We start from the raw sequence: 10,549 nt of genomic DNA on the forward strand, positions 1-10,549 counted from the left end.
CCACGTCCAGCCATTTCTCCCATCTGCGGCCCCCTCGGGCCCCGAGTGGCCCAGGAGCTGGCAAGTGCAGTCCTGGGGGTAGGGTGCTCTGTAGTGTGGCAGGCAGCGTCGGGCGGCCTAGAGGTGTCCCCTGGGGCCCCGGCCAGGATGGACTGTAACGGCAGAACCAGGACCCGGCAGGTATGTGACAGTGGCCATCTGTGGGCAGAAATCACCCTTCCCGGGCGTCAGCTTGTCTGCGTAGAACAGTTTGACCTATCCCAGGGAAGTTATAATGACCAAACTGCTGTGACCTTTTAATTAAGGAACGAGGCTTAATAAAACCTGGCAGTTGTGCAGTGCTTCACAGTTGGCAAGATGTTCCCGCCGATGGTTCCACTTGAGCCCCCAGCGTTGCGTGGCTTACGTGGGCGGCACAGGTGGTGGTCTCGGCTTTGCACTGAGGAACAGGAGGTTTAATGGGGTTAAGGAATTTGCATGAAAATCACGGGGCCGGAAGCGGGGTGGGTGGGACTGAAATGACTTGGAGCTAAGAGCTTGGATTCCGTACTTAGTAATAACTTGCTGCGACAGTATCAGAAAGGATCCAAGTGTCAGAGCCAAATTAACCGGCAGAAAGGCACGTGGAAGTGTCTCTTCCTCGCTTAGCTCAGAGTCTTGAAACCAGCCCTCTGGCTCTCACCCGCCCTGGTGGCGGCGCGGCCGGGGGGCCCGGGCTGGGCGGTGGTGGGGACACGCTCACACTGCTTGTCCGTTGCAGATCTGGCAGGGGATAGACATCGAGACCAAGATGCACGTGCGCTTCCTTAACATGGAAACCATCGCCCTCTGCCACTGACCCGCCTGCCCCCCGCCGGCCGCAGGGCCCGAGGCCACAGGTGTCCTTCCGCCACGGCTCTTGTAAATAGTCCTTACTCCTCGGCTGTCCTGGTCCCCAGGGTGTGGTACGTGGGACTGCGCTGTTCTTTTCTCCAATAAAGAAGAAAACCGTTGGTTTGTTAACGTGGCTCCTGTCTGCTCCCCACGGCCACTTGGAGGTTTGCCCACTCGGTGGCACGAGGCTGAACAGGAGCAGGCAGCGGCTAGTTTCCAGAGGCTGATTTGGCAGAGAACAGATTTTTTTTCACGCTTTTTCTGGTTTAATCTGGGTAAAGTGTTCGCTCTTTCCGTCGCACGAGTGCTGGGCAGTAAAGTGACGCAGGCAGCTCCTTGCTCCGTGGTGGCTGGGACGCACGTGGTGGGGCTTCCTTGGTGTCGTGACCGGGTGGGCAGGAGGAGAGGACGAGGGACCTTCGGTAACACGCCCGAGCCTGCCGATGGTGCCGGGGGTGCTGGACTCAGGGCCTGGCTGCCGACGCCCTTCCAGGCTCAGCATGGGGCAGTCCCCAGTGGTGGTGGCCGCAGGGGAGGTGACTGTCCCAGGTGAGTGGCTCCCACAGCTCCACAGTCGCCTTCCGATTCAGGGACAGGCTATGCTGGGGGCAGGGAAGTGAAGGGTGTCCGTCTGGTTGGTGGCTGTGGCCTAGGCTGGCTTGGGCTAAGCGCTCGGAGTCGGTGCTCAGTGGGGCCCGCGTGGCCATCGTCACTGTGGTGGCTCGCCGCTGGTGGTGCTCCAGGCTTCCTTGCTCGGTTCCTTCCATCCGCACTCGGAGTTTTCTTTCTAGCCTCCCAAGAAAGTTCTAGTCGCTGACAACTGCTGTTTGTGGCGTTTACGTTTCATAGCTTTGTTACTAAGTGGGCCTCATCTCATACCTGTGCGTTGGGGCTCAGAAGGTGACAGGTGCAGGACTTGGTCGTGCGTCTACCAGGCCCTGGCTTGCCCTTCCCGGAGGCAGTCAGGTCAGCCCATTTCTTCGATGTCTTTCCCGGGGCTGTTTGTGCGGACCCGGGCGACTACAGTGCTGACGATATGCTTCATGTTACCACTGAAGTGAGTAGTTGAAACCGAGCAGTGAGGTGGGTTGAAGGGGAGTGTGGCCGTGTGCGCGGCGGAAGTGCCGAGGCTGGCCCACCTTGGCGGTGGGGGTGTGGCCAGTGCTCCTTATTTAGGACGTTGGCGGTGAGATCAGACCCTTGCTGGTGTCCTGTCGGTAGTCGGCGCGCAGTAGGACTGCCCAGGGGTGCTGGCCTCCACTCTCCCAGGTCAGGGTGGACGGCTGTCAGGCAGTGTGGTCCCACCTGTGCAGAGGTAGAGAGCGGTCTGAAGTCACTTCCAGAACTCTGCTGCTTAGACTAGCACTTTCTCAACAAGCGTCTTGACATTTCCAGAGCGGTAGGTGGGGGGCGAAGGCAGAGGCCTCGGCTTCCTCCCCCCCAGGTGCCAGCCATCTGGTGGGACGCTGAGCCGGGAAGCAGCCAGCCAGCAGTTTCCTGGAGCGGGAGCGGGACGTGACCTGCCTCGCGGCGGCCCTGGCCTTCCCTGGCCGCTCGGGGATTGTCCTGCTCACGCCCCCGGGTTTCCTGACAGTGGAAAGGATCTAGCATCGCTGGGATCCCAGCAGTGTCTCTGCTGGGGGAGCCTCCTGCAGCCTCAGGGAGGCGGACGTCCTCCCCTCCCCACCCCCCGCACGCGGGATGGGGACTCACTGTGCCTTCGAGCAGCAGGACGGCTGGCACGGCCACCGTAGGCCTGGATCTTCTGGGACTCTCCCAGTTTGCTTCCATGTTGTGCTTCTCAACAGAGGCAGTTCACGAATGGAAAGTGTTTTCATAAATAATGAGTCTTCCATCATCAGCCCCCGTGCCCTGAGTTTTAGTCTGGGAGGCGTGGCCACGGTGGGCACACATCAGATGGTTCCTGTGCTCTGAGCGCTGAAGGCTGCAACTTACCCAAACTGCTCAATGAGCTTGACTCGCCACCAGCCCAGTCCACGCTGCTCCAAAGAAAGCGGAGTTGTTCGCAGTCACCGAGGGTGTCCTCCGATAAGCAGGGTCAGGGCTGATGTCCACCAGATGGTGGCGGCCTGTGGAGTTGACCTGGACCCCTCGCACGGGCTCCCAGGGTGCTAAGGGCACGAGGTGGTGGTTTTGCCCATTCGGTCATTTGGGGAATGATCAGGGCTGCCCATCGGTGTAAACCTGCTTCTAGAAAGGGCAGGTTAATTCCCCACAGCCTAGCGGGGCTGCTGGCCTTTGGTTCACAGAGGCCGAGAGTTGCCGCTCGGGCACAGGGGCCTAGGTCTCGGGATGGCAGTTTGGGCAGTGCAGTCTGTGCAGGGGAAGGAGGCAGGGGGCTTTCTGGCTGCACAGCCCCCCTCCCCCACCGCCCCGGGGCCCTCGATGGGGCACCTCTTCTGAAGCAAGTGAGGTTTGTTTTGAAATTTGTTCTGGAACAGGCAGGTTGGTGAATTAACAGCTAAACTTGTTTAACAGTCCTCCCCTCTAACAGGAGTGACACCCGCGACTAAGAGGAAACGAGCAGAAATCAATGCTAAGTCAAATATTTGAGGGAAGTGCGGTCGTGCGTGGAGGGCCTCGGGCGGTGGGTGGAGGCCGAGCTCGGGGAGGGCGCGTGCCAGCAGTCAGGTCACGAGCGGGGCCCAGTCCCCCTGCCGCCGCGTCACCAGGGGGAAAAGTTACCGGAACTCAGCTTTTGGATGTTAAAAGATTCTGGCAATTTTGACACGAATGCATCAGTTTGGGAGGTTCGCCAAAGGGCTGTGTGATGGGAATCTAATAGGAGAAGCTCGGGGACACCTCGTGCAGCCACCCTAAACAGGAATTACGGTAAGGGAATAGCGTACGATCACAACAGTTTCCAGTTCTGGCCAAGCACCCTCTTGCTGGACTTGGACAAAACAACTCCATTCTTCTCTGGTCCAAGGGATTAGAAAGTTCTTTCTGCGCTCTGCTCATGCGAGGCGGGGCACGCATGCCCCTGCCCCCACCTGCCTGCAGAGGCTAAGCCCCAGCGCTGGGAATGGCAGGGACTTCCGTGGGCTGACAGTTAAAAATACAAGTCGCCCTGGCAAGGGTTTTGCAAACACCTGCTTTGCAAGCTGTCCTCCCACACGGTGACCTTGGGAAGGCCTTGGAGAGGGGAGCCGGAGGAGCCAGGTTTGGTGTTTTTGTTTTTTGTTTTTTTTTACCGCAACTTCCCAGGGCATCAGCACTGCCTGTGTCTCTGGGCTCTTCCGGAATCGGGAGGCGGGTGCCAGCCGGGGTTCGGTGGTGGATAATCTTGGCTCTGTGGGGGCTGCTCACCCCTCTATCCCACCAAGTCAGCAAGGGACCAGGCTCCTCTGTCTTCTGCCCCAGAGCAGCAGTCAGGGCGGTGGATAGGCCGAGCAGCAGCTTCTGTCCCCCCTTTCTCTTAGAGGGGGGATAGGGCAGCATCTGTCCTGGCAGTGAGCAGGGGAAGAAAAGATGGGCCAGGCTGCGGGGAGCGGGAGCGTTCCCTCCCTCTCTAGGGAAGAAAAGGTCCTTGGTGCCGAGCCGAGCCGGCGTGGCAAGCGCGCACTGCTGGAAGCCCACGGCCAGCATCAGAGGCCGAAAGCCTGCCCTGCCTGGCAGCTGCCGGAGCCCAGCGAGAGGGACACTGCGGCCACACAGCAGCGGTGGCGCCGGGCAGACCGAGGCCGGCAGGGCCTGCCGCAGCAGCCAGGTAAGCATCTGGCCTGGCCTCAAGGGCGAGGCAGGCGGGCCTGCGTGGCTCCCAGGCCCTGTCAGCTCCTGGCTGCCGCAGCTGCCCGAAGCAGAGGCCCTGAGTCGGGAGGCGAGACAGCACCTGCCGAAGCCCATTGCCACGGACCTGCCCATAATGGCAGGCCACCAGACGGTTTTAATGAGGAGGCTGTGCCCTCACGAGCTGAAGCCGTTTCTCCTCCATGGTAGCAGAATCTGTCTGCAGTGGGCTGGTGTTTGTCATTTAAACGCAGAGGGGAAGGGGCCATCTGCCTAAATGTGGGGCCTCTAATTCTGAAGTGGGGGGCTGGGGTAGAGGACTTCATCCTGAGGGCTGTCAAATTTCCCTTTCAGAACAGATTCTTGGGGGGCGTTGTCAGCCAGGGTTCGATTTCTCCTTCTTGGGAAAGGTGATGCCATCCCCAGAGTATGTTTTAAACACAAATTGGCTGGGCAATGGCCGCACCAAGTGGCTTGGCTTAAAAGGCACAATCTAGTGGCAGAGATAAAATTTCTCTGGGGTGAGAGGGCTGTAGTCCCCTTCGAGAATCTGATGAAAGCCAACCTGACTTCTTCCCAGAAAATGCTCTTATGCACAATTTCGCATCTAATGTGGGTTTTTTGGATCCCGGGCCAGGAACCCCTGGACGTGGTGGTGCTGGGTGGTTCGACATGAAACGAGGCTGCTCTGCCACCTGAGCACTCCGGGAGGGGGGCGGGGGGGCGGCAGAGCAGGTACCGTGGTGGGCGGGGCTCTGTCACAGGACACCTGGACAGGGAAACCAGTAACTAAACAAGAAACCAGTAACTAAACAAACAGATTTTAAAAATTTATTAGAACCAACAGACATTTTATAAAGTACAAGCAATGTTTTCGGATACGAGAGCTCTGGTGCTGGGCCCTCTGGCTCCCCCAGTGACACAGGAGTTTCCTCTCTCTCTAGGGGGAGGCGGAGGGGGGAGAGTGAGCAGAAGAGCTACAGAAGAAAAGGAAAGGGTACCTCTGCTCACCGCTCAGGACTTGCGGGGAAACCCCTCAAACCAGCCAGTGGGGATGAAGGTAAGGTGGGGTGACTGGACGGGGTGGACGGGGGCCAAGGTGTTGGTCACTGGGTAAATGTTGATTTCTAGAGGAACTATGGTCCTTTCCCCTCCTTCCGGGGTGTAAAGTTTGCAGCAGAAAACACTGCCGGATAAATCCTCCTTCACAAAACCGGGCAATTTTCCTTAAGGGGAGATGTTATAAACAGGTTGAGGAGGAAAGAAGACCCCTACGATCGTGACATTTTACACTGGACTGCTGGCAGTGAATGAGAAGTTTAAAACTAGTTTTAGTTTTTGTAAAATTTTCTGGGTTTTCAGTGACCTTTCATGGCTGGGAAGGGAGAACGTGTCTGTAAAATGAGTTGTGACATCAAACTGGAAGGGTCTGTTTTGTTTTTTTTTTTAAAGATTTTATTTATTCGACAGAGATAGAGACAGCCAGTGAGAGAGGGAACACAAGCAGGGGGAGTGGGAGAGGAAGAAACAGGCTCATAGTGGAGGAGCCTGATGTGGGGCTCGAACCCAGAATGCCGGGATCACGCCCTGAGCCGAAGGCAGACGCTTAACCGCTGTGCCACCCAGGCGCCCCATGGAAGGGTCTGTTTCTTAAAAGAAAAATGTGTTTCACTCAGTGGTCCAGTTGCACGAAGGCTACGAGAGATGCAAACCTTGCAGAGCGAGGTCACGAGGGGGTCAGAGCACCACATGACAACAGGAGTAAATAAAATACTTCATCTGCTGACTGCAGACTAGCTTCATTTAGGAAGTAATTTGGTTGAAAGGAAGCAGCAGACCGACCGTCTGAAAGCGAGCGTTGCTCTGGGGGGTTGAGTGATGGTTCCCAGGTGCGGCTCTTTCTCTGGTTCCACTGCTCTATCGAGTTTCATGGAGGTTTGTGATGGACTATCTTAAGCAATCTGAAAATACTTCCAAAAACTTCACAGCATTTCCCCATTTCAGAGTAGGAGAGCTTCGTTTCTCTCCCAGATCAATGTGGGCATATCATCCCCACCCTGAAAACCCCGTGTGCATAATTACCTCCTTTTCCGTTTCTCGGAGCCCCTTGTGCCTTTTTGTATCAAGAGTTGAGGGGCACCTGGGTGGCTCAGTCGGTTAGGCATCGGCTCTTGATCTTGGGGTCGTGGGATTGAGCCCTGCATTGGGCTCGGTGCTCAGCAGGGAGTCTGCCTAGAATTCTCCCACTCATCCCTCTGCTTGCTTAAAATTTTTAAAAAATTGTATATTTTGGCTTTCCAAAAAAAAAAAAAAAAAAAAACTGGTCCAGTGTAAAATGGGGCAAACGTAGGGTTTTGGTGTTATATTAACTTTGTGATTTGTTGGTTTTCTATTCCACCAATGGGTGTTTTTAACCCTCCTTTAATTCCTTCCTTTGGGGTCATTATGTGAGGTAACAGCTATCCATTTATCTTTGGTCTGTTTTCTATTCAAGCCCCATTTCTCTTTGTCCACTCTGGCCTCACCCCTGGGGTTTTGATATTGTGTTTTCATGGCCCAGAGGGTTCACATTTTCCATTTTTCTTTTTCACGTTGTTGTTATCTAATTTTATTGCATTGGGGGGGGGTCAGTGACTTGGGCCTGGATCTGAGATTGGTCCTCAGACAGCCATTTTCTGTGCCTGGTCTATGGATATTTAAAAGGGCACAAAACTCTGTTGGCTCATGCTTGTAACTTCTATTAAGTAAATCCTCTGAATCCTTCAATATTTTATTTTACCAATTATATCTGTTGATCGCCCACCAGGAGCATGGACTTTGTAGTTCGGGTAGTTTTGCGCTACTATTTTGAAGGGTATTAGTGGCTGCTGCTCAGAACAGCCTAAATCAGGAGTAATGCAGGGGTTCCCCCTCTTAATCCCTTGGAGCTCCCTGGGGCTGCCCTGCTTTAGCCCAGTGGTTTAGGAGAACCGTTTCTCCCCCAGCTCTTGCTCTTCCGTCCTAGGTGGAAGAGGACTACTTATGCAACGAATAGGCAGAAAATAATCTTCGTATCACGCGTTGTGGACACACCAGTGAAGAGTCTTTAATGCGGTAAGTGTATAAATATATAATTACAAATCGTGGTAAAAACTATGAGAAGACAGTTACTGCTCACCTGGGTTTATACTGGGCGGTGGTATGAACGGCCACCAGAATACGGGATCTCAGATCCAGGGGATGTGGGGGCCTTGTAAGCTCAGAGACCCCAGCTCCCCTGAGAGGAAAGGGCCTGAAGACTGGATGGCCAGCGGGCCCTGCACGGTAGTGTACAAGACGGCAGGGGAGACCCACACTGTAGGCAGGAGAGAGCAGGTGCAGGAGGAAGGAGGGGGTAGTGTGTCGCCAGTGTGTGGTACTCGGAGCGGAGGAACACTGTGCAGGGAGAGAAAGCTCCAGAGGAGCAAACTAGCAATGGAGGAAAGCAAAAGCAGTTCCAGAACCTGGGGGGTCAGACAGGTGCACCCCGGGCTGGCTTGCTTCCCCCAGACCTTTAAAACCTGGGGCGAGCTCCTCGGGAGTTTTACAATTTATCGGCTTGGGTTCTTCCCCTTTTCCCCCTGCTCCCCCACGAGGCGCACCTCTAACCACGGTCCTAGGGAAAGGCAAGCGCGAGATCGTAGTTGTAGCCTGGCACACTGTCACCAGACGCTCGGCAGATAGGAAGCGCGCTCTGGAAAGCCAACCGGTCCACGGCAAACTCGTAGGCGTGGATCAGCCCGCGGTGTCTAGAGGAAGCACAGGGACAGCGAGTGTCAGTACAGCGCTGCTGGCGTGCGCCCCACCCAGAACAGTGCTTCCTGTACCATGTGTGTCCCTTGGGCCCACGGGGTGCTGGACACTCAATCTCCGGACTTGAGCCCAGTCTGGCAGAGGGAACGGTATGCTGGGAGGCCCACAGGGGTGGAAAAGTGTCAGCGTCAGGGAATAGGCCAGGTCTGCAGTCTAGAAGACCCACCAGGGTGGGAGTCACCCCATAGATTAAGCGCGAGGACTCGGTTTTGGCACCAGCACCAGGAGTCCAGCCACAGTGGTTCTGGGTGCTCGTGGCCAGGCCCCTGGGCGCCCACCCCACGTGCTATCCTGGGGAGGCCCTCACAACAGGCACGCTCCTGCACGGCCACGTAAGCTCACAATTTCTGTGACAAGAACGGCCGTGCCTGAGAGAAGACCCTGGCGGGATTCTCTTCACAACTCGGAACCCCTGCAGCCCCAGCGCAGCCCACTGACCTCCTGTGAGTGGTGAAGTTGTCCAGGTCTGTGTTGCGCACCACCCGCTCATAGGGCACGTTGGCTGTGATGAGGCTGTGGCTGTTGAAGGACAGGTGACGAACGGGGTGCCTGGAACACGACAGGAGAGAGCCGTGGGAAAAGGAAGCCCCCCGAAACTGGGCGGACTCTAGAACCCTCTGCTAAGTTTTTCATTGACAGAGGACAAACCTGGGCCCACACAGGGGCGAAGTCTTGCCTCAGGTCTCTCCCCCGCCCATGGCCCCTGGTTGACCACCCTGCGACATGGTGTTTCAGACATCACGGAGGTGAGCCGCCTGCGGTGCGGACAGCCCCATCGCTGGCCGGCCGGCCTTGAGTAAGGTCTCTAAGCCAGGCTCCCCCGCGGCAGGCTGTGGGGCTGACCCAGCAAGGCCCCCTCCTCCTCAGGTTGAGAGGGCGACCGCGGAGTAGTGCTCAGGACTGGTTGTACATTTACAAATGAGTCAGGAAGACGAGTGCTGGGACAGGAGAATTCTGGGGAAGCCATGACCGAACCTGGCTTCACCTGAATGATGCATGGGAGGGAGCAGAGCTTTTCGGGAGAGAAAAAGATCTGCTGGAGCGCTGGCCTAGTGAAGTAACCAGCGCTGCAGGAGAGCGGGAGAGGGGATGGCCACGGCTCCTTCAGGCAATAAAAGGGCTTTCTTACGAGCCGGTAGCTCTGGGATGGCTCCGTGGAGGAGTTTTAGTTGCCTTTTGGCACCACCTGGTGGCAAGTCCACACATCACCACAGAAAGCAGAAAAAAGGGATTACACACCGGCTTGCCAAATACGGCACGGCTGGACGGAGTCCCTGTAGACAGCACCGGGGGCTCAAGTCTGCGCTGAAGGGAGTGAGCACTGGCTCCCACTGCTTTCTAAGAAGCAGTCAGTTCCTCCTTTAACCTTGCCTGCTTTTGCACCTGACCTGGGCTGCCCTAACATCTGTCTATGTCTGTCTTTTATTAGGCTCAGAGTTCACCTCCCAGGCTCAGTCCTCATAGGGTGAGGGACAGCTGTGAAGGCGGCTTCCTCCCCACCTTGCCCCAGGAACAGGGTGTCCGACGGGAGGCAGGCAGGGTGGGGTGAGGTGGAGGGACAGCCCGGGCCCCAGGCAAGATGGCCTCAAGTCTACTCCAGGCAAGGCTGCCTCTCCCTGTTTGGCCGCCCACCGAAGCTCCGGATGATGACGTTGACATGACAAATGCTCTCTCCTCAGTGAATCGAAGCCTGAATACTTTCTGTGCCCTTCTCAACAGAGACGACAGGGTCATGCATGTTGGGGCTCTGGAGTGGGGGACCCGAGCTATGCAGGAGTCATGGCCGCACTGACACTAAGAGAGTGACTGGGGTTCCTGGCCTGAGAAACGGAACCCCTGCAGCCAGCTCAGGGGCTGCACAGAGGACCATGCGGGGAGCTGGCTCAGAGGCAGCCTGGCACCATAAGTGCCCCGTTACCTGGAGTGCACTTCCCACAGCTTCTGGCTCATCCGATAATCCCACACAGAGACCAGGCCTTCCTCGCCTCCGCTGACGATTTTCCAGTCGTCCATCTGCACTGCAGAGACTCCCAGTTGGTGGGCAGAGAGCGACAGGGCGATTTTGTCAGTGCGGAGGTCATGGATCCGCACCCTG

General features: G+C 56.6%; 2 protein-coding genes across 2 annotated transcripts in view; one reads left to right on the forward strand and one right to left on the reverse strand.

The window, feature by feature from the left end:
• The window catches only part of TESC (tescalcin), a 46,665-nt gene extending 45,663 nt beyond the window's left edge, over positions 1 to 1,002 (forward strand). The window contains exon 8 of the mRNA XM_040619881.1: positions 761 to 1,002. Coding sequence (XP_040475815.1) covers positions 761 to 838 — 78 coding nt within the window. The 3' untranslated portion in view covers positions 839 to 1,002. The remainder of the gene's footprint in view (positions 1 to 760) is intronic.
• Positions 1,003 to 7,687: 6,685 nt separating this feature from the next.
• FBXW8 (F-box and WD repeat domain containing 8) overlaps positions 7,688 to 10,549 on the reverse strand; it is a 116,376-nt gene continuing 113,514 nt past the window's right edge. Inside the window, exons 9-11 of the mRNA XM_040619883.1 lie at positions 10,373 to 10,546; positions 8,893 to 9,003; positions 7,688 to 8,390 (exon numbers count right to left, since the gene is read on the reverse strand). Coding sequence (XP_040475817.1) covers positions 8,258 to 8,390; positions 8,893 to 9,003; positions 10,373 to 10,546 — 418 coding nt within the window. The 3' untranslated portion in view covers positions 7,688 to 8,257. The remainder of the gene's footprint in view (positions 8,391 to 8,892; positions 9,004 to 10,372; positions 10,547 to 10,549) is intronic.

Source organism: Ursus maritimus, unplaced genomic scaffold (assembly GCF_017311325.1).
Source record: "Ursus maritimus isolate PB19 unplaced genomic scaffold, ASM1731132v1 scaffold_33, whole genome shotgun sequence".
Taxonomy (NCBI): Eukaryota; Metazoa; Chordata; class Mammalia; order Carnivora; family Ursidae; genus Ursus; species Ursus maritimus.